Raw genomic sequence first — 27,818 nt, 5'->3', positions numbered from 1 at the left:
TTTACTTCATAATAATACATTTGTAACATATATTCTTCAATCTCCACAGGCTTTGCATGAGCAACAACAAAATAAGTTACAATCATCTTTTGTAAAGAGAACAGAATCTTGATTGACAGCACACGGACGCACGCGCACTCGACTCCGGCTTGCATATGCATCCCAGCGACTTGAACAAGTAAAGCTAAATAAAGGCTATTGTTGATAACAGAACATCGACTGATTACAACTAGACAAAATCGTCTCCCACCTAACAGACAGTCTGAGCACCAGGCATCCATACGGTTGTGTGATGAAATGAAAGCACATACATAATGCCATGATCGAACTCCACTTAAAGGACAACATGACAAACATCATATAAACATTGGAGAGTCTGCTGGTGTCATCAAAATCACACATCTACTTATTCAAGAATATTATTTTGTTGTCATTCCATCGACAGGCGTTTCTATAGGAGTGGGGGGTGCAGGGACCACCAAAAAATGGCAAGAAAAAATAAAATGGCTATTTTTGGAGAAAAATTCAAATTCAGTGCATGCTGTAGCGCAAATGTGTGGATATATAGTGTATGATCATGTTGAAGAAATTAAAAGCAAAGTAATAATATCGGCATCCGCATTACTGTACTGCCCCTGTATTCATGTATTATCGCCCACCTCTAACATGCCAAAGTAATGTCAAATCAAACTTTTCTCCTTACAACAGGTAAAATTTGTATTCAATATAAACAACACTGCTGCCAATATGCAGATTTATTATTATTTCTTCTGCTTGCTGGTATTTTAAATCAAAGAAAATTCAGTAGTTTACCAACAAATAAAGCAATATACCTTCACTAAAATGTGCGCTAAAACTATATTTCTCGAATTCGCCAAGGCTTCCGGAGGAAAAAAAAGATGACTGCACTTCAGCTCCACCTATTTTAACAAATGATCAGTACATCACTTTAAAGCTGCTGAACAGACAAAACACAATAAATAAATAATGAAGCACATAAAGTGGCAGAAAAGTGGAATCTGTCCTCCAGATCCTTTGAACTTGTGCGTTTGGGGTTTCATATTAAAACCATCAACAGCAAGCAGATATTTTCGGACTAATCAGCTGCTGCTCTTCAACTCTCGCTCCTGCCGTCCTGAAGGTAAACCTGAAAACGGTCTAAAACGCTACACAACCCTGTCCATCCTGGAGAAGTTAACATTCACATAAAACAAGTGCTTTTCCCTGCATACTTAGCACGGCCCAGCAGTGTACCATGTCAAAATACAAGTCGATTGTTGACCTAATGGAAAGCAAAACTAGCCATTGCTTACACATTTATTTGGGACTTTGGCCAGACACATAAGGAGAATGAGGATTTTGTCAGCTTGTTAACATTTTTAACTTGATGAGTTGGTCAGCTTTGTTGAAATGTGTCCCCAATCAGCCAAATGTTTGATGAGGAACTTTGCACCAATCCATTTGTAATTTTGCAGAGTGTAAACAATCTTTTCCGTATATAGTACGGAACTGGGAAAATCCTCAATATGGCGCTTCTTTTGAGAGTGCGGAGACCCATTTTTCCGAAACACACATACACGGGGTGCCAAATAAAAGCTACAGAAAAATCCTTCCCACCTCTGACAGACTGACATGCAGGAACAAGTAAAGAGGAGCTCCGTCTTTGTCAAACTGAAGGTAACAACTCTGGTGACTCTTTAGCAGTGTCCATTTAGAGGCATGGCGTCACCGAGCTTCAGACCAGACCAGAATCCTTGGCCATATTGTAGAACGCACCCCTTCGAGCGATGAGAGTGGATGGGGAATCAAATTCAACCATTTGGCCTTTTTCCAAAACCAGCACCCTAAAAAGAACAGAATAATGGTGATTCTTCAGGCAAGCAAAAGTACAGTAGTACTATACAGATATTCCCGCCATCGCTTTGTTGTATCTTGAAAGGGAACGTTCAGACTGTTCAATCTTTGCACATACTGTACTGTATGTAACCTTAAAGGGAAAGATCAACGGATTTTAACCAGCTTTCAGCCTTTTCGAGTTATTTTTTAATGTCTATTCGTGCGAACGACGCCAGAAAATAATTAACCTTAACTAAGTAATCATTTTAATTACCTTCCGGAAGTGACGCACCGGGTTCATCTCGCCCAATACAACAACAACATAACACACTGACTGCCATTGACACGCTACACACGACCGACCAACTTCACTTGCCATATGAGACTATGGCGTCTTCTGGGAATAGTTCGTCTTCTGAAGATGATTTTTTTCATCGAGGAACCATTCGGCCATACCAATTTGAGCCAAACTTGACAGCAGAAGAAGTAGAAGCCAGGAGAAGAGCGGCTGAAGAGGCGGACAGAACAACCACAATGGCGGCCATACCAGCCGGCCGGGTTACCGGCGACTACTGGTGCACATGCCAGAAATGCCAAGCCATGCCGACAGAAGACGAATGTGTGTGCTGTCATGAAATCCAACAAGCACAAACAATAGTGGACCAATTCGACCCTGAGCCAACCGATGTGGAAGAAGACGACGAGCATCCAGGCTATGTACAGAAGTGTGTGACTGAGCACCCAGATTTCGTGGCTCACCTAAATGAAGCTGTGCTAGACACCTACTTCAGGAGCCACCAGTACAACTGGAGAAGATTTCCAAAGCCAAGAGGACCTAGAGGAACTCTAACAAATGCGTATGTATTTACAGAACTCTACCTCTTCGTGTAACTTGTTCAGGACACTCTGGATCAAACCAAGCATAGGTATGAGAAGTTTTAAGATCACTCACTCGTTACAAGTGACTTTTAAATGGAACAAGCAGGCAAGCAGGCATATTAGAAGTAAACTTGCATGCGATCGATCAACTGTGTAGCCCGCTGCAGGTAAGATCAGTGTGTTATGTTGTTGTTGTATTGGGCGAGATGAACCCAGTGCGTCACTTCCGGAAGGTAATTAAAATGATTACTTAGTTAAGGTTAATTATTTTCTGGCGTCGTTGGCACGAATATACCTTAAAAAACAACTCGAAAAGACTGAAAGCTGGTTAAAATCCGTTGGTCTTTCCCTTTAAAAAAATGTTTAGCAAGTAAGTCGAAATTTTACATCTGTAACCTGTGATGCACTTGTTATAAGCAAAACTTAAAGCTTAAACATGCACAAAAAGTGGCTTTGCACACAATCTCTCACTAGCATTGTGTGCAACCCATATAAAAGCTCATTTAGTAGTATAATGGCTCTCCCCGTTATTCACCATTTAGCATTAATGACCCCGCAAATTCAGGGAGTTTTGAGCCAAGCGTTATTTTTTCCATTTGTGGGAAAAGTAACAAACCAGTAACTGTACCACACAGGCAATGGGAGTATCAAATGTAATGATTTTACGCTAATATGCAGGAAAAACAATATTATGTTCTACTAATGTATATAACCGCACTGTGATTGGCTGGCGACAAGTCCAGGGTGTAACCCGCCCCTCGCCCAAAGTCAGCTGGGATAAGCTCCAGCAAACCCACACAACCCTTGTGAGTATAAGCGGCATAAAAAAGAATGGATGGCCTAATATATAACCCACAAGGCATGCTGGGAAGACCACACGCATGCGACCCACAGGAAGTTACCCAGATTTCTAATATACATTCATTCATTCATTTTCTACCGATTACACTCACAAGGGTCGCGGGGGTGCTGGAGCCTATCCCGGATATCTTCGGCCGAGAGGCGGGATACACCCTGGACTGGTCGCTAGCCAATCACAGGGCACATATAGACAAACAACCATTCACACTCACATTCATGTTTTTGGAATGTAGGAGGAAATTGGAGTACCCGGAGAAAACCCGTGCATGCACGGGGAGAACATGCAAACAAACACAGAGTTGGCTAAGGGTGGAATCGAACTCTGGTCTCCTCGCTGTGTGGCCTGCATGCTAACCACTCATCCGCATTCTAATATCACACTAATAAATATGATGGTGTCTTCAAACAAATCTGATCAGTTACAGAGAAGCCTGAGTTCAGGACAACAGTTTGGACACACCTTCTCATTCAAATCATTTTCTATAAATCTTAAAATATGTCTTATACTTTAGACATATATTTAGCTTATTGAGGTAGTCACCTGAAATGGTTTTCCGTTTACAGGCGTGCCTTGCTAGGGTTACTTAGTGGAATTTCTTGCCTTGTTAATGTGGTGGTACACTGTACACCTGACGTTACATGCATATACTCTATGTTGAATATAATAAGATCTATATGGTAAACGGTACCTGGTGTAATCCATGATGGTGTTGAGGCGATGAGCTATGGTCAGGACAGTGCATTCCTCAAACTGAGAGCGGATGGTTGTTTGGATCAGGTTGTCAGTTTCCATGTCAACAGCAGCAGTGGCCTCGTCGAGAACTAGAATCTTGGTCTTTCTGAGTAATGCTCTGGCTAGGCAAAGCAGTTGGCGCTGACCCACACTGGAAAGGAACACACACATATGGTCTCAAGGGTTGTCTGTATATGACACCACCGAACCCGCTTAGGTTGACCACGTCATCAAGTCCTGTCCAAAAAGTGCCTTAAGTGCTTATGTCAACAATGTCGACACAAACATAACTTCATTATCGCTCCACAGCGTGAAACGATAACAGCAACATACTGTAACTACTGTCTAGTTACACAGCATTAAACGTATAACAGTGACTTCCTGTTCAGTGCAAAGTAGCTGTATTAAGCTGGATTCTACCACAGCAACTACAAAATGCACACATTTATGATTTTTTTAGATTGTAAAAGCTAGGTTTGCTATTGGCGATACAGGTATGATCCAAAAAAGGAACCATAATTCACCTGACATTACACAAAAACCCATTTTACTTAATTTTTCAGGAGAACATGCATAACTCATGAAACTTAGAAGATGAAACGCCATCATGACTTGGGATGTGAGAATCAATACATTGTCTACTGGCTCTTGTCATGATGTTGAGTTGCCTTCTCAAACCTCACCATACTCGGCTCCACTTAGTGTTTGTTCTAATGCAAACGTTAAACCACTTTCAACATGAACCGGTTCCACTGAGGAAGCATTTGGATTTTCCCATGCAACAAGGTATCAGGTTTTTACCTGAGATTCTCTCCTCCTTCACTACACTCATGGCTCAGTTTGTCTGGCAGGCCGGACACAAAGGTCTTCAGATGGGAGAACTCCAGAGCCCTCCATATGTCGTCATCAGAGTAGCTGTCAAACGGATCCAAGTTCATCCTCAGAGAGCCTGAAAACAGCACTGGGTCCTGACAAAGGAAAGATGGGCTGGTTTGTTGCATGCAATGTTTGGCTGTACAAAAAATTCGTCCCAAAATTGCACTTGGAGAAAATAGACCATACGGAAACCGAGGTTTCTCTCTCTTTCAGTAATAATACATTCATTTTAATTTGTTAATATGCCCAGAGCCAATAAAAACACTAGCCTAAAATAGCCCCACAACTTACAGCTTTGTCCTCACAATAAGACATCAAATTCAACTTGGTTTGGGAAAAATAACATTTTATGTGATATTAAAAACTAGTTATTTAAAATCAAACTCCAGCACTGACCTGTGGTATAATGGTGATCCTGGAGCGAAGCTCGTGGAGGCCCAGTTGAGCAATGTTCACCCCATCAATAAAAATTTGTCCCTCAGCTGCCTCAATGATTCTGAACAGTCCCAGCGTGAGTGACGACTTGCCTGCTCCAGTGCGTCCCACAATCCCCACCTGAGAAGATGATTTTGAAAACATTATAGTCCAAGATGTTCACATGGAATCAGATGACAAAAAAAAACATTTCTGTCTTTGAGACATTTCCTGTTCACAGCCCTCTTCATGTTACAATATACATTTTAACTTTATTTCACTCTGGGTATGATATACTACACTGCTGATGTGTTTCATGGTTTAGTATCAAATACATTTTTCTCTCGCTCCATTGTGGTTCACCTGTCGTGGCCACGCTGCTTTGTGGGTTTCTTTTAGTGCAATTTTAGTGCTTTTTAAACATTTTACAGAGTATGAATGCGCACTGAGTTATGTGTCCTGATTTGCTGTAGATCATTGTCAATCAATCAATCTCCTTCGTGCCGAACTGCTGTTCAGCGACTCTGAACTGAAAAGGCAGAGGAATCCAACAATCACACAAAAAAAATTGACTTCTGGACATGCTAAAGGAAGGTATAAGTTACACAGCTGAATAAATGAATCTTCGGTTGGTGGAGGAAAATAGGACGACCGGAACAATATGTTTTAACAAGGTTACAAAAACGCTTCAGCAGGAGGAGGGATGATCAGAGGAGTGAAATACGCTAGAGTCACTTAATCTATTGTGTCCAACCTCATAGGTAGATCATTAAATTAATGAGATTTAATTTCATTTACTATACTGTATTTAATTACCAGTGCCATACTTTTTCTTTATTTTATTTTTTTGCAAACAAAAACACTTGCATCTTACGAGTATCCAGTGCAAGAATTAACTGTGGATGTACAAGCACAATGGCACACCTTTTCTCCGCCCTTGATGCTGACAGTGATGTTGCGGATAGCCAGGTCCAGATCGTGGCGGTATCGCAGACCGAAGCATTTGAAGTCGATGCATCCTTCAGTGGGCCACCCGGAAGACAGGCTGGATGGCTCATGCTTCCACTCGGCCTGGTGGTGATCGTAAAATGCATATTTCATTAAAAGTTCCTGAACAGAGAAGAGCTGAGGAACTGACATGACTTCTAAAGAGGAACTACTAAAACTAATGTATATAATTAAAAGTACAATCTGCTATTAGTTCTCAAGAAAAGAAAATATACATGACATCATTGTAGATTAACTAATTCATTAACTTCTGGAGTTATTTGAGTTTTGTGAGTCTTGAAAGGTTATACCCTCTGGCTCATTTGGTCAAACTGCCTACGAGTATAACCTTTGATTTCTCCCAAAACGGCGTGTTTGCCCGTGTGTGTGTGTCCGTGCATGATAGATATGTCGATGTTTTATGTACAAGATTCTATCGTAATTATCTTATTTGTTTACAATGTATGTTATTGTATATGTATATTGTATGTTATTGTTATTATTATTATTGATATTATTATTAAGTGATATTATTATTATTTCCAAATGTTTTAAACAAGATGACAACAGACGAGCCTCATATTGGACAGTAATAAATCACATGTGTAGCGATGCTACAGAATTAAACTAATTAAAAATGCTTTTCTGTGGTTATAAATATATTCCACGGGGGGTACTTCTCTGACAGTGCAGTACTACTGTCTAATTCAGTGGCTCTAAATTACTTTCTGTCATTTCCTCCCGGGGGGACAGAAATATTTGAAATACTATTGAGAAACTGATAGTGGGGCCCACCCCACCATTTGAGAAGCACGGGTCTAAATCTACATCCTGGTGCCAGATGAAACCCCTGACTTCACAGTACCTCTTTCTCTGTGTCACTGTACTCTTTCACTCTTTCCACGGCCACAATGTTGGTCTCCACATCAGAGGACATCCTGACTAGCCAGGTGAGAGAGGCCGTCAGCTGCACATAAGATGGGACAATCACGTAAGGATTTAATCTCATCCTAAAAAGTACAACAACTACATAGTGCTACTGATATTACATACACACATGGGTGAATTTACCTGTAGGGCGTAGGAGATTGACAGGCCCATGATACCTGGGCTGAGGTTTTTTCTGGCTATGACGGCAAACAAGGCAGCAGATGACACAATGCAGCTGCCAACAAACTCCAGACGAATTGCCAGCCACCTGCACATAAAGAGTAAAATGAAAATAACAGTCTTTGTAAAGACTTGCTCATCAAGGTGAATGGATGACCTGTAATCATATACTGTAACACACACAAGGACTTTTTCGAATAAATGTGATTTATCTTAACCTGTTTGCCACAATGCTGGGGTAGTAAGCCTTCTGGTTGTGGTCAACTCTCCGGTCGCTCTCTCGAATAAAGCGCTCTTGTTCGCCAAAAGCTCTGATGACAGATGTGCCCAATAGAGTTTCATTAAAGTGGGTGTAGATGGGCGAACGGCTGACTGACTCAAGGCGCTTCAGCTGGCGTGAGGATGCCACGTAAAACCTCTGAACAGAGTGATTAAATAGTCAAAATCTTCTTGCAAAAATAAACCCTGAAGACAAAATAAACAAATAAAACAAACCTGCACAAAAAAGTAGAGCAGTCCGAGGAAGGGAATGATGATCGCCACAAAGGGTGTCGCAATCAGGATGACAACACAAGAGCCCACCACGTTAAACATGGAGCCCATGAACATCTTAAGAATACTGGGAATCACGGAGTCAATGGTGTCCATCTCTTTGGCAAAGCGGTTGACAAGGTTACCGCTGGGGGTTCGCTCAAAGAAGGACATGGGTGAGCGGAGGACATCATAGAGCATGGACTGATGAAGACAGCGAGATGCCAGGATACCCCCAATGGACATGGACAAAGAGTAGCCAAACACTGCCACCCCTGCAACATCAAAATTTAAATGGTAACAGATGTTTGTCATCATAAATACACACACAAAAAGAGTCAAGGAATACAGAAATGTGATCACTCCTCGCCAGTTATATATGGAAATTGCCACCTCTTAGAAAAGAAGTCAATAGTAAGACAAAAAAAAAACGTAAAAACACACAGCACCCACTCCTCTGCATTTTTATAACTGCCATTGAAACAGACTCGCAAAAAAAATAAAGTACTCCCCAACTACTCAACACTAACAAATGATAATGTCAGATAATCGATGAACAGATGGAATCCGAAGTGTGTTCAAGGACCTCCAAACAATAGGAAATATTTGACAAAGACATACAGCACCATGCATTTTTTACCTGTAGTATTTATATGCTGTATGTTAGACTTGTATTATCATGTATTTAGAAATGCGTATTTGGAGAAAAAAAAAAAGTAAACCAAAAATCTGCAGATTTACAGGGATCGTGAATGCAATACAAAAAATACAAAAAATGTGCTTGCTCACCCTGGGATAGGCCGAGAGCTCCATACACCCCCAGTCTTAATTGTCTATCAGGCTGGGTGCCATTCACTACAGGGTCGTCAGTCCAGAGACTGAGCCAGTAATTAGAGAACAGCGAAAGCAGGTGATGGGCAAAAAATAGCAGCAGGCTGATGCAGGACAGAAGTACGCCAATGGCTTTAAAATAGGCCCAGAACACAGACAGCTTGACCTGTAGAGTGAGAAGTCTGGTTCAGCATCAGAAGAGGACTACCACGTTGTGAGTACTGAAGTGAACATTTTCATGATGACTCTGATGAGTTTGCAGACCTACCCGTCCAGTGCTGGCCTTGTCAGCCTCAGTCAGCTTGCCCACATTCGCCTTCTTATCCTGCTTGTCCAACTCCTCTTTCTCCTTGACTGGCTGGGCCAGTTTGGGTGGACTGCTGCTCTGAACAGCACTAATGCAAAGAAATACAGTCTAAATGCACATGTGTTATGATATCACCTTCCCTCGTCATTCTATGGTAATTCAGCAGATATACATAGATCCAATCTACATTTGAACCAAGCCTAACAACTTCTAAGGTGTAATTATTCTCACCCAGCAAGGCCAGTGATGCTGCCATTCTCAATTACTTTGGATCCTCTTTTTGGAGCAGTTTCTGAATCTTGGGCGGGAAAGAAACTTATGAACAGTCATTTCCAACCACCTGCACCAAACAGCTCACTTGGCTCACTTATCCTTGTGTAACATTCATGAAGTATGTCTCACCATTGTTGTCTTCATGCTCAACCCCGGCGTACGTATGCAGAAATTCAGAAAAGGCACCGTCAGTGGCCATGAGCTGTTGGTACGAGCCAACCTCTGTGATTTCTCCATCCACCATGACCAGGATCAGGTCAACTTGTGGCAGGTAGCTCAGCCCATGTGTCACCAGTATACGAGTCTGTGGCAGAGTACAGCCTGGATTGGTCATCAGTCAATCACAGGACACAAATAGACAACCCAATTTAAGATTGTCCAATTAACCTATGTTCATGTTTTTCTTTTTGGAGGGGCGGGAGGATTAGACAGGGGAGGAAGCTAGAGTACTCGGAGAACAACTACAGCAACGTGCTGCTCATTTCCAAACTAATGCTCAAACTAATGCTGCCTCTGTCCACCAGAGGGAGGCTGACATCATTGCAGCGTCGCTCAGACACAGTACATTATGGGAACCCTTTAACAGCTGTTTTTTCATTTTAAATGAAACCGGGTACTCCGGTTTCCTCCCACATTCCAAAAACATGCTAGGTTCATTGGTGACTCCAAATTATCCATAGGTATGAATGTGAGTGTGAATGGTTGTTTGTCTATATGTGCCCTGTGATTGGCTGGCGACCAGTCCAGGGTGTACCCCGCCTCTCGCCCAAAGACAGCTGGGATAGGCTCCAGCACCCCCCACGACCCTCATGAGAAAAAGCGGTAGAAAATGAATGAAGGAATGAACCTCCGATTTCCAATGGTTTGACAAGTTTGTTGTGAGTGCACTGATAGCTTGTGATTGGCTCCTCCAAAGAAATTGCAACTGTTTCTTCACTGACTTGCAAGCAGCAGAGTATTTAAACAATTAGTAGTAGTTTTGAAGTAAAGGAGATGTCACGAGATTAGAACTTAGCCATAAATTAGCCGAATCAATGTATAAGGCACAGGGTTCAAAGTTTAAGAAGAAAGTATCGGCTTATACACTGGAAATTATGGTATATAAAAGTAAGATCATAAACACCTTGTCCTTCAGCAAGCCCTGTGGGCCAACGACTTGGTCAAAGATGTGCTTTCCCACATGAGCATCAACAGCAGACAGCGGGTCATCTAGCAGGTAGACGGCGCGGTCACAGTAAACTGCCCTGGCGAGGCTCACCCTCTGCTTCTGACCGCCAGACAGATTGACACCCTGTATATAGATTCAAGATAGGCAAGTCACGTTGTCGCTCCTTGCAACATTTGTGGACAAACTCAATTCAGGCAGTATTGAAATATGATGCCACCACTACAATTAGTCAGTTCATATAATTTCAAAATGAAAGACACTTTATCAATCAGGTGAGGACCAACCAATTTTCCTAAATAGCCCTTAAATACCTTTTCACCAATCTCCGTTGTGTCTCCAGCAGGCAGGATGTCAAGGTCAGGTTGAAGGGCACAGGCTGTCACCACACGTTGATACCAGGTTTCGATTGTCTCCTGCCCAAATATGATGTTTTCTTTCAGTGTGGAATTCTGTATCCAGGCCTGCTGGGGCACATAGGCCACTGAACCCTGCACGGAGAAAAACATGTCATTGTTTTTAGCTGGTGACAGTTAAGATACCAGCAGAATTGAAAAAAAAATTGTTATATTCATTATATTATTATTCATTGTTTAAATACTCTGCTGCTTGCAAGTCAGTGAAGAAACAGTAGCAATTTCTTTGGAGGAGCCAATCACAAGCTATCAGTGCACTCACAACAAACTTGTCAAACCATTGGAAATCGGAGGTTCATTCATTCATTCATTCATTTTCTACCGCTTATCCTCACGAGGGTTGCGGGCGTGCTGGAGCCTATCCCATCTGTCTTCAGGCGAGAGGCGGGGTACACCCTGGACTGGTCGCCAGCCAATCACAGGGCACATATAGACAAACAACCATTCACACTCACATTCATACCTACGGACAATTTGGAGTCACCAATTAACCTAGCATGTTTTTGGAATGTGGGAGGAAACCGGAGTACCCGGAGAAAACCCACGCATGCACGGGGAGAACATGCAAACTCCACACAGAGATGCCCAAGGGGGGGACTCAAACGCGGGGTCTCTCAGCTGTGTGGCCTGCACGCTAACCACCGTGCAGAGTGAGAAATTGTGTAAAAAAAAATTTCTCTGAGGCAAACATAACCGATGTGATGAAATGTAATGCAACAATAGGTTTTGGTGGGTGGAGCCTCAACACGAGCCTTAAATTCCACATTTAAGCAGCCTACAGTGTACTACGCACAGTTTAACATTGAAAAAGTCAGTGGGTAAACACCTTGACAGCCACGCTTCCTTCAATTTTTTCCATCTCTCCAAGCAGGGCAGACAGCAGAGAGGACTTTCCAGACCCGACATGTCCTACAATGGCTACGAGGGAACCATCTGGGATACACACGTTCAGCCTACAGATGCATGTGGAATAATAACGAATCATGAGCAGAAACATGGTCAGAGTGAAAATCCATTTAAAAGAGCAAACTCTGAGCAAGGGTCAAGTGTCAAAAGCTAAAAATAAAAAAAGGCTCGACATAATACACACCAATAAACTGCATGGATACTTACGTACCTCTTTAGTGCTGGTGATTCAGTTTTAGACCAGCTGAAGGTTCCGTCCACTACAGATATACTGCTTGAGGCTGCAAGGTAGAAAGATGTAAATGACACAAAACTAGTATTTCCATGAAAATATGTAAATAAATGAAGCAATGAAAAGCATAAGGGAAGAAACCAAAAAGACTCACAGCCGGCTACCGCTTTGCGCTCCACACTGTCCTCCTGTAGCTCCTCATGCGATAGGAAGACTCTCAGCCGCTTCAAGGAGACGCTCGCCTTAAGACAGAGTAGCGCAGAGTCAGATGGACATGTTCAATCATTTTACGACAAATATCTTTAATTTGTTTTTAAAAGGAATGTATGTTTTTATTCAATGTTCACATTCTATTTAAATGCGATGGAGACAGATATTGTCAGCAAGACAATGTCCACTTTGTTATTATTACATAATTATTTTCTGTATTATTATTATTATTATTATTATTATAAGACAACGTTATGGGTGTTATTTTATTTTTATGTCTATAGGGCTCTAATAATGTTTTTAAAAATCCTACTCAGCAGAAATGGACTTATTATGGTTGGGTCCGGAAACAATTAAGTGCGATAAATGAGGGATTACTGTACATCTTTATTTAGCTTGACACTCACTGACCTGCACCATGCTGCTGATAACCATAGGCAACATGTTGAGAGGGAAACGTAAGATATTGAAGAGTGCCAGTGAGACAAAGGCCTTCTGGGCATCCAGCACATTATGTTCATCGACCAGCACATATACTGCAAAAGTGGACAAGGCAACCTGCAGAGAAAGGGAAGGATATAAAAGGTGATACTTCTTTTTGTAATCGTAAGAATGTTTTTCCCCGTATACAGTATAATGATTCTCCATTGTTGCACTCACCAAAAAGGGTGCACAGACCCAGGTGAAGGTGGACACGGCACCAAGGTAGGCAGCCTTTTTCAAAACCTGCAGCTCACTCTCCCGGATTTCTGACACCTTGCCCTTGAAGGCAAGCTCCCAGGCATACAGCTTCAACACCTTGATGCCGTTCAGCATCTCATTCATCAGCTTAATGCGATTGTCTTTACTCTTCATCTGCGCTACCTGCAAAAAAAGGACAGACTCGACTATAACAGTGTTTCCCATTCGTGGTGATCAGCTGCCAATAAATTTGAGCCAATGGATGTGGTGCTACTTGTTGGGTGGCAGTATACATCATAAGTTTGGAGTGTGGATTACCACCGCAGTGAAAGGCAAGGTGTAGTAGTGCGTGGCGTGTTTGTTTTGTTTTGATTTTTTTTAATGGGCCAGCGGCAGATATAGAATCAACAAAACTGGTGCAAAACCTGCAAAAATAGAAGGCTGGAGCAAAAAGGAATAATGGAACGTGAAAAAGTTGAAACGTTGATACTAATAACATTTGTGGTTTAATTGGGTCAAATGGTTAAATGATTAAAAACGCTAAATGTTTCAACTAATTAATCATGATTAATCACCATTATCAACTATATCTGAAATATGCCCATTTTGACTGTATTTAATGAAGAGAAAGATAAATGAAGGGATAGGATATTTGTGCATTAACAGCCCCAAATGAACTGAATGTCACTCAAGCGAAAACATACAAAGTATATACAAGTTAAAAAAAATTATTTCTCTAACAAAAGTCTCTTTTATGGTAGCAGAACCTTTGAATCACACTTGAAACAGTGTTATGGGCAATGAAGGGTTGTGTTCAAAGACATCACGTAATTTTAGGTAATTTACGGTTTGCAGCATACTGAGCAAATTTTACATTAAAAGTTACCAAGTGAGTGATAAGAATGTCCACTTCATGTTATCTTCCTGTTTATCTACACACACGCATTATAAAGCCGTTTTGTGATTACAAATTACAGACGAAGACTGGGGAATAAAATTTCTTACAAAGATCAGGGATGTTCAAGGTGCATATATGGAATGTATATACAGTGAAGAAAATAAGTATTTGAACACCCTGCTATTTTGCTATTTCTCCCACTTAGAAATCATGGAGGGGTCTGAAATTTTCATCGTAGGTGCATGTCCACTGTGAGAGAGATAAACTAAAAAGAAAAATCCAGAAATCACAATGCATGATTTTTTAACAATTTATTTGTGTGATACAGCTGCTAATAAGTATTTGAACACCTGAGAAAATGAATGTTAATATTTGGTACAGTAGCCTTTGTTTGCTATTACAGAGGTCAAACGTTTCCTGTAGTTTTTCACCAGGTTTGCACACACTGCAGGAGGGATCTTGGCCCACTCCTCCACACAGATCTTCTCTAGATCAGTCAGGTTTCTGGGCTGTCGCTGAGAAACACGGAGTTTGAGCTCCCTCCAAAGATTTTCGATTGGGTTCAGGTCTGGAGACTGGCTGGGCCATGCTAGAACCTTGATATGCTTCTTACGGAGCCACTCCTTGGTTTTCCTGGCTGTGTGCTTCGGGTCGTTGTCGTGTTGGAAGACCCAGCCACGACCCATCTTCAATGCTCTGACAGAGGGAAGGAGGTTGTTCCCCAAAATCTCACAATACACGGCCCCAGTCATCCTCTCTTTAATGCAGTGCACTCGTCCTGTCCCATGTGCAGAAAAACACCCCCAAAGCATGATGCTACCACCCCCATGCTTCACAGTAGGGATGGTGTTCTTCGGATTGTACTCTTCATTCTTCTTCCTCCAAACACGCTTATTGGAATTATGACCAAAAAGTTCTATTTTGGTCTCATCTGACCATAAAACTTTCTCCCATGACTCCTCTGTATCATCCAAATGGTCATATGCAAACTTAAGACGGGCCTTGACATGTGCTGGTTTAAGCAGGGGAACCTTTCGTGCCATGCATGATTTCACATCATGACGTCTTAGTGTATTACCTACAGTAACCTTGGAAACGGTGGTCCCAGCTCTTTTCAGGTCATTGACCAAGTCCTGTCGTGTAGTTCTGGGCTGATTCCTCACCTTTCTTAGAATCATTGAGACCCCACGAGGTGATATCTTGCATGGGGCTCCACTCCGATTGAGATTGACCGTCATGTTTAGCTTCTTCCATTTTCTAATGATAGCTCCAACAGTGGACCTTTTTTCACCAAGCTGCTTGGTAATTGCTCCGTAGCCCTTTCCAGCCTTGTGGAGGTGTACAATTTTGTCTCTGGTGTCTTTGGACAGCTCTTTGGTCTTCGCCATGTTACAAGTTAAAGTCTTACTGATTGTATGGGGTGGACAGGTGTCTTTATGCAGCTAACGACCTCAAACAGGTGCATCTGATTCAGGATGATACATGGAGTGCAGGTGGACTTCTAATGGGCAGACTAACAGGTCTTTCAGGGTCAGAATTCTAGATGATACACAGGTGTTCAAATACTTATTTGCAGCTGTATCACACAAATAAATTGTTAAAAAATCATGCATTGTGATTTCTGGATTTTTCTTTTTAGTTTATCTCTCTCACAGTGGACATGCACCTACGATGAAAATTTCAGACCCCTCCATGATTTCTAAGTGGGAGAAATAGCAAAATAGCAGGGTGTTCAAATACTTATTTTCTTCACTGTATAAAAAAACATTCTGTATGTTCCAGTCTCACCTGGTAGGTTTTGGTTTTCATGGCAATAAAAGCATTTACAGGAACCATCAGAATCATCACAGCCACCCCAGCAAGAACAGATGGGCCCAGGTTCTATATCATGAAAGAACATTGGAATCAAATTGAAACTTTTCCCACAACATCAAGCAGGAAGTCATTCTATAAGCACTCTGGAAGGTGACCAACCACAGCGGAGTGGGCAGTGCCTGGAGGCGGGCCGTGGGTGGAACATATTAAAACAGACCTTTTTTGCGGAAAGCACAAAATCCAAAGAAATACAACTGAATAGGAGCATATTCTGGAAGAACTAGAAAGCTTTCTGTGCTCATTATTGTGTGCTGCTCTATAGGAGTCCACAACACAATACAAAGGGCCGAAAAATTAGCACAATAGGTCCTCTTTAACAAATGTTTTTGCAGTCTGTGTACAATGCACAATTACCGCTTAAGGGGGACTGAAACAAGCAACATTTGAACTTCACCGGAAATCATTGTTGGCTGTGGTGGTTGAAAATCATTGCTGTGGATTCCTACCTGCCAGAGAAAGTAGAGGGCCAACACCACCTGCAGAGGGGCGGACCATACCATGTTGATATAAGCAATCAAGTCCATAAAGCGCTGAGCATCCACTGACATCAAGTTGACAATCTCTCCCACAGTGGATGTGCGGCGGGCAGCGCTGCTGATAACCAACGCCTAACACAGCAGGGAGGAAAGGAATACAAAAAAATCACCAAGATGCCAACAACTCACACCCGTAAGTTGGACACCAAATGTGTGTACAATAGCGCCAGCATGCAGCAGTATAGCTGGCTTGACCAAAGTGTCAAAAAGTAGACACTAGTATATTTTTTTTGTTCCAAGGCTGGAAGTAATTGACAGCCCCAAAACCCCCAAAAGCGTTCCCAGGCCAGTTGAGAGACAACGACTCTCCAACGTGTCCTGGGTCTTCCCCAAGGCCTCCTACCGGTCAGACGTGCCCTGAACACCTCCCAAAGGAGGCCTCCGGAAGGCACCCTGACCAGATACCCGGGCCACCACTGCTTCCTCTCAATGCAGAGAACCAGCAAACATTTATTCAGTAGGAAAATGGGGTAGGAAGTAATTGGTTTCAACTTCATTATGCATGTTTTTTTTTTTAATTTTTATTCTGGTCCGTGTCGATGCTCATTGCACAACCAACAAGTCGCAATATTAAATTGAAAGTACCTTCCTGTAGACAGCTCCAACGATGGCAGTGCGGAGACGCATGCCTGAGACGAAGCAGACATGAAAGTACCTCTGGAGGATGAGTGACTGCACACACGTACATAAGAAGAGCAGAGCTGTGTAGAAGTAGCCATGCCAGGAGGGGGCGCTGGAATTGTTGACAAACCGGATCAGCAGCCTGGAGAGGAACCGAATAAAAACAGTGTACATGAAAAAAAAACATCCAAACTCAGTCATGTAACAATAACAGTGTCTTCTTACCGGAGGATCTCTGGGCCAACGAACATGAGAATGTCTTGGATGAACTTATAGAGGCAGGAGATGAGGAAGTATGGCCCGAAGGTCAAGCAAAGTGCCCACAGCAGGGAAGGCTCTTTTCTTTGTGGGCTTTTTATGAGTAGGATTTCAGACTCCTCCGCACCTTGACTCTCCTTGTTGTCAGGGTGACGAGCCCGTCTGGGAGAGTACATTGTCTTTTGCTGTGTCCTGATGAGGAAAAAATACAGTCAAAAGTTTAAGAGTCAGAGTGGTGTCTAACTTAAAAAAAAAAAGGCTGCATTTGCTGTGGTAGAATCCAAGTCAATACTGTCATGCTTTTATTTTGAAGCTTATTTTGCTCTGAATAGGAATTACCCAATTGACTCTCTAGATTTTTTTTGTTTGTTTTTAGCGACCATCAATAAATCTTTTTCTGGTTTTATTAGACACTTTTGGAGACGATATCACTCCTCTCAACGAGCAGCGGGTCCCTGCCTAAGCTTTCCATACCATGTTGGGCTGCTGACCTTTTGCCCTTTTGACACTCTGTGTTCCAGCAATGAACCAGCCTTGGTACCACTTTCTGAGAACAGTCTTCAGGGTTCAGAGACCACAAGTCCTTCTCCTCAAGGGGATGTTTGTAGCCTCTCATCAACATCCTGGTAAGCAAAAAAACAAACAAAAAAAATATGGATACAGAAGGTACAATGTGGTTTTCCTGGTAGTGGAATACTGGGCCGGCTCTACATTCATGCAAAAGTACAGAAAGGTGCACAGGGATTGAAACCACTATTTTACAATCCCCATTGTTTACATTCGCTCAATCAGTGCTTACCTGGTGATCCACCAGAATGTTATTTTGGAAAGGAAAGAAGCTCCCGGCTCAGGGCAAGGATTCTAAAGACAATAAATGAAATATCAGTTAGGCCCATAGAAAACACTGCAGTGGGGCAACATGAAATACTAATCCAACTGTATACTTTACATATGAAGTACCAGTATTATCATTATTATTGTGGAATTTACTTTTAAGTATTTGTGGGAAAAAACTGCCTATTTTCAGAGAAAATAAATGTAAAAATTGTTATTTTCTTTTTAACCAAAAATCTCCAAATTTGGTCTGTTAATGCTGAATCACGATTATACGAGGATGCTCTGCACATTCTGTTTCAAGTAAGACTAAACAAAGGATTGCCCAAGTAATGCATCCCTGTGGGATTGGGATTCAAACATCAAAATGATTCAAGTTTGACATTTCACACTGATGTTCTGTAGCTGGAGAAGAGACTTACAGAGTCTTTCACAACTTGTGAGAAGAGGGGAGGCTGGTCTGACAGGCAGCACAAGATCAGTGCAATCAGCAGCAGGGTGTAGTACACAAAGAAAGTGGTGTACCTCCACACACAAATAGCTGACGGCTGGTGTGAAACATAAAGCATTCTTTGTTTGTGGGATATGTGGATATGTGGATCGTCAGTTGTTGTGGCGGTAGACTGACCTGGTCTATGGCTTGTAGGACCTTGGACCGGAAGGTGACTGTGGCACAAATCAGGGACAGTAGCCAAAAAACCAGCAACACTCCAGATGACTGAACCCCTTTCATTCGTTCATTCTGAATCAGCAGGGTGGCCAGCAACTAGGGCAAACACATTTTGGCATTTGGTGATTTATTCTCTCACTTTTATGATTATTGTTTTTTGCTGATGACGTCAGTGTAGTGGAGTGCAATTATGTATTTCTCCATCATGCATACAAGTATTTTCTGTTTGTAGAGTATTAATCATTTGCGGATGTGCGTACTTAAACCACAAAATGGTGAAATATGAGGACTCCCTGCTTAAACAATTTGTATTCTCGAAAAATGAAGGCATATAAATCATCACCATGCTCACACAAATGGAAGAAAAAAAGGCAAACAACATCTCCACTGCTGAGGATGCACAGGCAGGATGTGTTGCGCTTGAGGCTCACGATGTGATCATCCATCAGCCAGCCTCTAACGCCCCGGGTCCCAACCCGCTGTACTTGCAAGTGTGGGCAAGGATTTGGGAGAATGCAGATTTGGTTGTGTGCGGTGTTGCATCGGGCTACAGATGACATGTGACGCTCGTGCCCTCTGCAACCTCTTCTGACTGTGTGACCACACACATGGTGTGTGCACGTCAGTTTGGCTGTCCAATGAGCACGCACAGCTAACGTGGACCATAATGAGTGAGCATTTGCTCCGTGCTTGAAAAGTGCGCGGATTTAAGGAGTGGTGCCAATCTGATAGACAATTGACAATTGCCCTCCGAGAGGGCACAGAGGAGAGAGTCAGATGCATCTGTGCTTCAAAAAGCAGCGGATGTGGCTGGAGGGACCCAGCAGAGGCGAGCCAACCTGCTTTTCATTCAGGTTTTCAATTAATGAAGTGAGAAGCCTAGAAAGAAATACATTGTGAAATACAAAAGGTGAGTTGTGGATACCAGCATAATGTTCTGGAAAGCATGCTGGCTTTGCTAGCCTAGAAAAAAGCTATGAGAATCAGTTACCAAAATGAGTAGCTCTAACAGTTCCAGTAATACATTTAAACATTTACACTGCATGCATGTGATCAGTACTGGAATTGTAGCGGCCTACTTCACTCATACATTATCGGGATGGGTATCGGAAGCATAAAATATATCCATATATTTACCTAAAATCTAAAACCAAACATAACACAAAAAGTGGTTGTTTTACACGAAAATGGCATTTTTTTCCTTACAAAAACAACACTATGAATTATTTACAATTTCCACATTTCCAACTAAACAATGTGTATGCGCGCACATGCACGCATGCGTTAAAATTTCCCTTTGCGCTACATGGCGAGATGCCTTTTCACTTCCTATGCATGTATTTCTATGTAAGAGATGCATGCCTAGTTCTTATAAAATGCACTTCTGCCACCTTGTGGCGGTTTTTTACAGATTAAAACCGCACCAATCGTGATCTCTTCCATTGTGGAGTTGCATCATCAACTCCGTGAGTTAGTAATATACAGTATAATTAGTACTATCCGGTGAATGGCTAGGTCACTCCAGGATTTTACAGTGTAATCACACTAGGCCTCTGATACAGTACTTTGCTTGGGCCCACTTCAAACCTAAAGTCTGGCAGTTTGTCTTAGTGACAATTTCATCATGCTCACTCACCCACAGCTACATTTATGTGCTTAGTAAAGTTGTGTCAATTAATGAATGCAACTGCACCTCTCACAGGTGCCCCACCTTTCAAAACAGAAATACAGTAATCCCTTGTTTATCACGTTTCATTAGTTCCAGACCCAAAATAAGCCTTTTATAAGCATAAATAAGACGGGTGCTTGTTACTATAAATGTGTTCCCGTGGGGAGGTGAGTGTCAAGTGACATTGGGGCTTTGGAGTTGGGTTTCAGCTGTACGTGGGTAACGGCTGCAACAGTAGCCCATGTCTTTATTAGGGATTTTTATTCTGGATTATTACTGTGCCCGTTGTGAGATAATTCAAACCTGCAATAAAAGCCTGCTGAGGTTAATTTGACTGTTGTCTTGTATTTCTTCCAGTCTCTGTCTAGGCAAGCTTCTTGCTGAGGGTAAACGACTCATTTGTGTCCTTTTTGGCCGCATGGGTTAAGAATAGGTTTTGGGGGTCAGAATTCTTGCTGGTTCACTCAATCAAATACAAATACAAATTAAATTAATTGCAAGTTAAACCTATTTTCGGTAAAACCAAGAACTGTAGTTTACATATCTGCAAGGGATCCAATAATCTTTTTCTGCAGCACTCATATATCTACCGTATATCTGCGGCTCTCTGAACATATTTTTCTTCAGACGAGAGGTCTAAGTTTTAAGAAAGGGTCAAGTCTTCACCTGACCCACCCACCCACCAATAAACTTCCCATTCTCCCACACAGTCTTCTCACAAGTGGGTCCTTGTTGAAGATCAGAACATCATACTTTTTCCAGCTTGCAGACCTTTCTTGAAACCCCAGCTTTGTCCCCCCGCTACAGTGGAATTTCAAAGCCCTTTCACAAACACTTTCACCCTGAACTTTTCTCAATATAAAAGGCTAAAATGTGGGTAAATGTAAAAGTCTGCTTAGAAATGTGAACTATTGGTTACAAGTGTAAACTTGGCAGAACCTGAATTTAATTCAGCTCAAGCAACCGAGTCTGTTTGTTCTCCAACAACACTGCCTCAGCTCAGCTCCACGTCCACATAGTAATGTAGCGTAGTCCCAAAAACAAACATGGCCATGAAGGAAGGGAAATGGATACACTAAAGGCTGAGAGGTGTCACTATGCCTACAGGCCCTTTTGATTGATTTTTATATGTCTTCCAGCAAACCTGATGTGTGACTTGTCTTTGTCTCTGACCAAAAGAAGTCTTGTTGACGAGCTATTTAGCTTCCGATGTAGTAGTAAATAAGGATCGACTGATACATCGGGCTGATATTTGCGTTCTTTACTTGAATAGATATCGACCTATACGCGCGTGGATTTGCCAATGTATTTTTCCGCCGCATGATGTGGTTGGAGGCTAATATGTACAGCTGTTACGACACAGGTTTAATATCAACGTTGTCAATTCAGTCCCATGGTCTTTGTAGGAGTTTCATTCGGTGAACGCCGGGCTGAGGTTAAATGCGTGTCATGTTATGTGTGTGCGTTCTCTCCAAGCACGCACATGCACACACAGAACAAATTGGAGCAGCCGTGTCTGCTTATCAGAGGTCTTTAGCTTGCACAACACAAACTTTAATGATGAGAGAAATGTTTTATATATATATCGTACTAAATTGTGTTGGGGGGGGGGGGTGTGTGTGTGTCTCACTGCGGAGGAGCAGTCATCAAATCAATGCTAGATAAAACTTAAACTACGACAGAAATGTTTTGCGCATGGTTGAATATTTATTCCTTTTAAAATTGCCGTTTAAATGTGTGTTTAAGAAAGCTGAATCCTACTGTGTTCCGTGTTTACATTTCAATAAATTAAAAAAATCGGTATCGTCACGAAAAATAACACATCGTTCGATCCCTAGTAGTAAACAATGGCAACGGTAACATCCACATCATTATTCCACCTGGAACTCATCAATGTGGCACACCAGTCACTTTACTGTACAAATGTATATGCTGTGATTGGTCACACTGCCAAAATGCTTCCTAACTATGAACCATATAAGGAAGTCCGCCCCTCCGTGACATCACAAAGGGGCAGTTTTACCACGCCTTCTGAAACAAAGTGTTCTGAGCCATCCCAAACTTCTATCAGGGCTCACTTCCAAATGCACAAACCTCATTATCTGAAACTTTGGCGTTGTTTAACACGAGAATACAACAATTAAATTACATTTATAGGTCAGAAAAGTGGAAAAAGTATAACAGGTCCTCATTAAAATATTTTTGAGTTGCTGATATTTTTAAATGTCCTCTTGAACCAGGAACTCTTTTATATTTTCTTCTTTTATTATTAGCGGCGCATTTGAGCATAGGTAAAGGTTTGTTATAAAAAGATATTAGACTTTATTTAAAAAAGAATGGCGCACTTTATTTTAGCGGCTAATTTTAGATAAAAACATTTTAATGTACATCTTGCATGAAGCTGTAAAATTTTAAAAAGGTCGGTATTTATTTTAACAAAACACACCACAGGTGTGAACAAATCCTTTCCTGTGGAAGATGATGTATACTTCACATGAACATTGTTCCTGACTTTTACTGCCTGTACTTAGTCTTGTGAATCGGTTGTAATTGTTCACTTTAAAGAGATGGTCAAACGAATCAACTTTAAATGTCCCATTTGTACAAGCGAGCCGGACAGCGGATAACAGCTGTTAGTGTTCCCAACACTATCCAACCCCAGCAATAGAAGGGAAGAAAGGCCTCCTGTACAGTGGAACCCGAAGGCATCCCTTTGATTGGAGAGACACGCATCGACATAAAAGGCCTTTGATGCACATTTACTTTTGACTTTCACCAGAGAAAAATGAAAGATGGACAATAATAATTATAGTAAGGATTTTTTAACCTATCGCAGTTTATTGACATGATTGTCTTCGATTTGTGAATGCATTTGTGAAAACTGTTCAAGATGAGCAATCTACCGGAAAAAAAGAAAGGGTCTTTGCTCCTATACCAAAGCTTTGACGGTAAGTGGCAGTTCCTTCCTTGCTTTTATTGATTATAATCTGCTCTTAGTAAATTAGCTCTTAATAAATAGATTTTTCATAGAGATGACCCATTAACGTTTGACAAGCAAGAGATACAGGTGCCTCAGGGTGGATAAGAATCAGCCATAAATCCTTACATTAATCATTTGTAGAGATATCCTATATACATACTACATATTCCCTCACCATGGTCAAGCCCAATATGGTAGGACTAACAAGGTGGACAGCCGCAGGATCCCTACTGTCAGAATTTCTTTCCCAGAAAGAATAGAAAACATCTGCCCAGCAGACAATCCATAGAAGAAAGCCAACAGCCTGTGGAAAGAAGAATAGTCCTCAACCATAGTAACACACTGGATGTACAGTTGGATACTTCAGATGTTACATGACTCACAGTTTTGGCTTTGTTAAGGTGACTCATGCATATGTAGCCGTGGTTATGGCTACGGAGGTAGATGAGGTAGATGGGAGCACACAGCCACAGGTACAGGCATGGCAGCCAAACCAGCACAGTGTTCTGGAAGCACTGTGTAAAGTCTGGGTTTGAAGTATTCCATGTGCGGTTCCAATCCTGGAGACAAGAAGTTAGACAGTATACTTATGATATACAGTGGATCCTGGGTTATGCTAGGAGACCACTGGGCCGCCGCCAGTTGGTGCCAGTTTACGCCAATGCAATTTGCTGTGGTGCCTAGTAGTGTGCAGTGGCTCAGACTGCCTCCCAACTGGCTCATGGTGGCCTGTAATGGCGGCAAAAACAGAGTTTGGCGGCAGGAAAATTTCTAAATGTTTAAAATTTTTGTTGTGCCACTTGCATCAAGCAATCAGCGCCAAGTGTCAACCAAGTGAAACCAAATGTCGCAAACAATCGCCTATTGGAATCCACTGGAATGTAATGGCGCGCACCAAGTTGTGCCAATGATGCTCGGAGTCCACTGGGTCGGTGCCAGTTGGTGCCAGAATTATGTTATTCAGCGCCACAGCGAGTCACTATGCGCCAATCACATAATCTTTGGCGCGAACTGGCACCGGCCCAGTGGACTCCTAGCATAAGTACCCTCCAATTATTGTACAATAAGAGACCAAAATTGTTCAGTGACACCCCATGAATATGATCTTCACTTCGCCGTGGGAGAAAATGAGCTCCGAACTAACCGCATTGTTTGTTTGTTTTAAACTAAAGTTTTTCAGAAATTCATTGATTCATAAATGTTCGCTGTTCCATGGTAGACTATGTTTTATTATTAGTAAAAACATATTGAAATACAAGTGATATGTAGTACTCTGGTCACTAGGTAGCCGTAATGACGCAAAACATTGAGACATTACATTTCATTACCCAGGGCTCTACATTAAAAACAAAAATTACTTGCCCATGGGGAATCCTTAAGGTGAGAACTACTTGCCCGAACTTGCCCCATGTAAAATGGAAAGACTGCCATAATGATATCATCTCATTTTTGTGGCTTCACATGAGTATCTCAAATAAAGATTAAATGATTATCATTTCTTGTGGTTGTTTTCCTACATAGATCATTACGTTTGTCACAGTAATGTGATTCACTCACCTGTGCCATCATTTGATTTGCTGCCGCTAATAAAATACTTGTTTAGGAGGCACTGGTTCATCACTTTTTGGTGTTTTCCTTCAGAAGTTGTTGAAGAATTAGACCATGTTGGCAGGGACGCCATGATAGATGTTTTCGTAGTCAAACAATCGCTGATTGGTTGATCGCGAACAAGAACGGGTGTGGGTAAAACGCGGACTGTGGACTACGGACCGCGGTCTAAATAAACGATTCTGATTGGTCCATTTCAAGATTTGCAGGGATTGGTTTGCAAATTACCACCGGAATTACGCAGTCCGTGTTTTACCAACACCCAACAAGAACCGCTTTTAAAAAAACTCTTGGCAGTATGGAATGCCAAAGTGCACTTGCCCGACAGGAATATCACTGATTGGATTTACTTGCCCCGATTTTGTTTTAACTTGCCCCTGGCCATCGGTACATTGTTATTGTCGAACCCTGCATTACCTTAGCACTACAAGGAGTCATGAAGTCAGCTATGGCATGTCCAACATAAGAGTGAAGAAAGTCTTCCTCCCATTATGTGTGGAAGTGGTACGTTTTTGGCTTCTTAAATTTAGAACAAATGAATTCAAGGCTAACTGCTTAGCTTGATACTTTGCTAGTTCGCAAGATAGCTAGCTGTCTTGGGTCCCTGCAGTGTAATGGGCTCCAGTCAAACGTTAATTGTGTATTCTTGCTAGTACCGGATTTTCGTAAACTTGCATACTGCACTTAACATAACGTCCACCGACAAAGTCTGTGGGAATAATTGTAATGCAAAATTACTACAAACAAAACCATTCAATTTATGAACATTGAATCCTGTATAGCAAAATTAAAGATATTTAACTCCATTATCCAAGTACAATTCCATCCGTATGTAAACAACGGTTGCATCATTTTTCATATCATGTCTATTGATGATTTTCTTTACCCTGCTTTTGTACTCTGATTTGTTTTAATTTACTGGCTTCTCTTAAAGAATCCAAGACAATCCAGTAGAGTTTGGGTACTTTGTGTTCTAACTTTGGAGTAACAGAATCTTCACAAGGGTGCACAAAGTAGCAAAACAGTGCACATACGAGAGGCGTTCAAGCACCTCTGCTGTGGTTAGCCGTGTGTGAACAAGCTGTATTGAAGGCGTGTCTTTTTCCGCTGAGGAAACAACAAAATTCAAGAATGCTTGAGCCAACTTGGATATTATTCAAGCAATGTTATATGTGTGATAAAGTACGACTTTTACTTTAATTTGATACCTAATTCACTTCTCTAAAGCAAATAATAAAGAAGTGAAAGCAAATTTTACACTGGAAAATAGTGATTTGAATGAACACAGCATTTTTTAAATATCAATTTTCATGATCGGGGAAAAATCTGATACCGATATCACATTTTTATACCAATATCGGGCCTAGAATTATCGGATATCAATTATTATCGGACAACCCGACGTATATCATATGAAAAATTTGCATCTTTAAGGACATCCACACAGACTCTCAAGACAATATAGGTTTTGCCTTTAATTTATTAAACACTAAAACCACTCGAGTGCAGCAACAGCTTTTTATTTTGTCTGGCTCTAATCCTGCTTTGTGTTTCATGTTTAATTGTACATATTGAATGTTTCCTGAGGGCCAATAGAAAACAAGATGTGAGCAACAAATGGCCCCGGGGCCGCACTTTGAACACCACACTGTGATGTTTACGTCGGATAGGAAGCGTATTCTTAAATGTGTCGTCGAATGAGACATAAAGCGGGTTAGTCTTTTTCTTGTCAACAACAAAGCAGGCACCAAGTCGGTGGAATGTTACAAAGACTGAATAATATTAACTGGTGTGTTGCTAAGCCGGTTATTGGGGTACATGTCAGGCTTGGCATAATGTTTACAGTCGGTTAGCATGTGCCGGTCCGTGACCGCCGGTAGCTAGCTAACAAGAGCCGGTAAACGGAAGGTGAATACACTCCAAACACGACAATTACCAACTCACCCAAAACTGGTCGGATCCGTCCGGACTGCAGAACCTGTCAAGCCCCATTGGCAGGGACGTCGCTGAAGTTCAAGTCGTGACTGTGAGTTGTTGTGAGTTTAGATTTTGTAACCTGTCTCTCGTCACATGCCAAGCGGAAGGTTGCAACTTCTTTGGATTCTTTCGAGCGGCTCGTTCGCATATGGAATGAGTATGTACTGCCACCTGCTGGACAGTAGAAGAACGTCGCTTCACTTACACGGTGACAAATTGGAAAAATATCACCCTAGAGTGAGTTATTTGATGAATATTTTTTTATGGATATTTTTTGCTCTATTATCTTCTCGTCATTTATTGCTATTGACACACTTCCGGCTTCCCAGTATGCTTTGCTAGACTGCTGTGTAAATAGTTGTATTATTTGTTTACTGTTATGTAAGCTGTTGTTCTATGTCCTATTACTAGCGTATGTCTGCTTATCTGTTGGTGTTTTTGCTGTGTGGCGCTTATCTCTTTTATCTTTGTCTGACACCATGGCCATGGTTAGTATTCATTGTAGTTACCCCTTTCATTCCTCATTGCAAGTCTTGTCATGTCTGTTGTCTGCCTAAATAAAGAGCAACTTCCAAACAAGCCATTAATGCATTACATTCAAAATAAGGGATTATGTACTATAATATTCATTTATATTACACTCT

The 27,818-nt window shown here is 41.6% G+C and overlaps 1 protein-coding gene across 2 annotated transcripts; it reads right to left on the bottom strand.

The window, feature by feature from the left end:
- Positions 1 to 248: 248 nt before the first annotated feature.
- abcc1 (ATP binding cassette subfamily C member 1 (ABCC1 blood group)) lies at positions 249 to 27,305 on the bottom strand. 2 transcript variants are annotated; one of them, XM_058049202.2, is made up of 31 exons: positions 27,142 to 27,305; positions 23,973 to 24,149; positions 23,765 to 23,893; positions 18,899 to 19,036; positions 18,693 to 18,818; positions 18,236 to 18,297; positions 17,928 to 18,059; positions 17,404 to 17,628; positions 17,143 to 17,320; positions 16,468 to 16,629; positions 15,935 to 16,027; positions 13,228 to 13,431; positions 12,979 to 13,125; positions 12,512 to 12,599; positions 12,337 to 12,406; positions 12,046 to 12,172; positions 11,118 to 11,294; positions 10,762 to 10,929; positions 9,768 to 9,942; positions 9,597 to 9,663; positions 9,327 to 9,453; positions 9,017 to 9,224; positions 8,192 to 8,502; positions 7,915 to 8,114; positions 7,658 to 7,784; positions 7,452 to 7,553; positions 6,524 to 6,670; positions 5,582 to 5,740; positions 5,111 to 5,277; positions 4,266 to 4,460; positions 249 to 1,844 (listed from the first exon to the last, which is right to left on the bottom strand). In XM_058049202.2, exons 1-31 carry the CDS (start codon positions 27,187 to 27,189, stop codon positions 1,736 to 1,738), a joined length of 4,545 nt encoding a protein of 1,514 aa, XP_057905185.2. In that variant the 5' UTR covers positions 27,190 to 27,305; the 3' UTR covers positions 249 to 1,735. The 2 variants fall into 2 exon arrangements, with proteins under 2 accessions (XP_057905185.2, XP_057905186.2); XM_058049203.2 differs by having other exon boundaries at positions 17,428 to 17,628.
- Between the last annotated feature and the right edge of the window lie 513 nt (positions 27,306 to 27,818).

Source organism: Doryrhamphus excisus, linkage group LG16 (genome assembly GCF_037039965.1).
Source record: "Doryrhamphus excisus strain RoL-2023G ecotype Guam linkage group LG16, RoL_Dexc_Guam_v1.1, whole genome shotgun sequence".
NCBI lineage: Eukaryota > Metazoa > Chordata > Actinopteri > Syngnathiformes > Syngnathidae > Doryrhamphus > Doryrhamphus excisus.
Note: the sequence above shows the minus strand (reverse complement) of the source record. Positions and strands in the feature narration are given on the sequence as shown.

What these genes read in the sequence shown, in the direction of transcription:
- abcc1 (XM_058049202.2), bottom strand. Translation starts at nt 27,189, where the DNA reads ATGGGGCTTGACAGGTTCTGCAGTCCGGACGGATCCGACCAGTTTTGG. An exon ending in ACGGATCCGACCAGTTTTGG is followed by an intron (nt 24,150 to 27,141) that starts GTGAGTTGGTAA and finishes TCTTGTCTCCAG; the next exon opens with GATTGGAACCGCACATGGAA. An exon ending in GAAGGAGGAGAGAATCTCAG is followed by an intron (nt 4,461 to 5,110) that starts GTAAAAACCTGA and finishes GTTCCTTTCCAG; the next exon opens with TGTGGGTCAGCGCCAACTGC.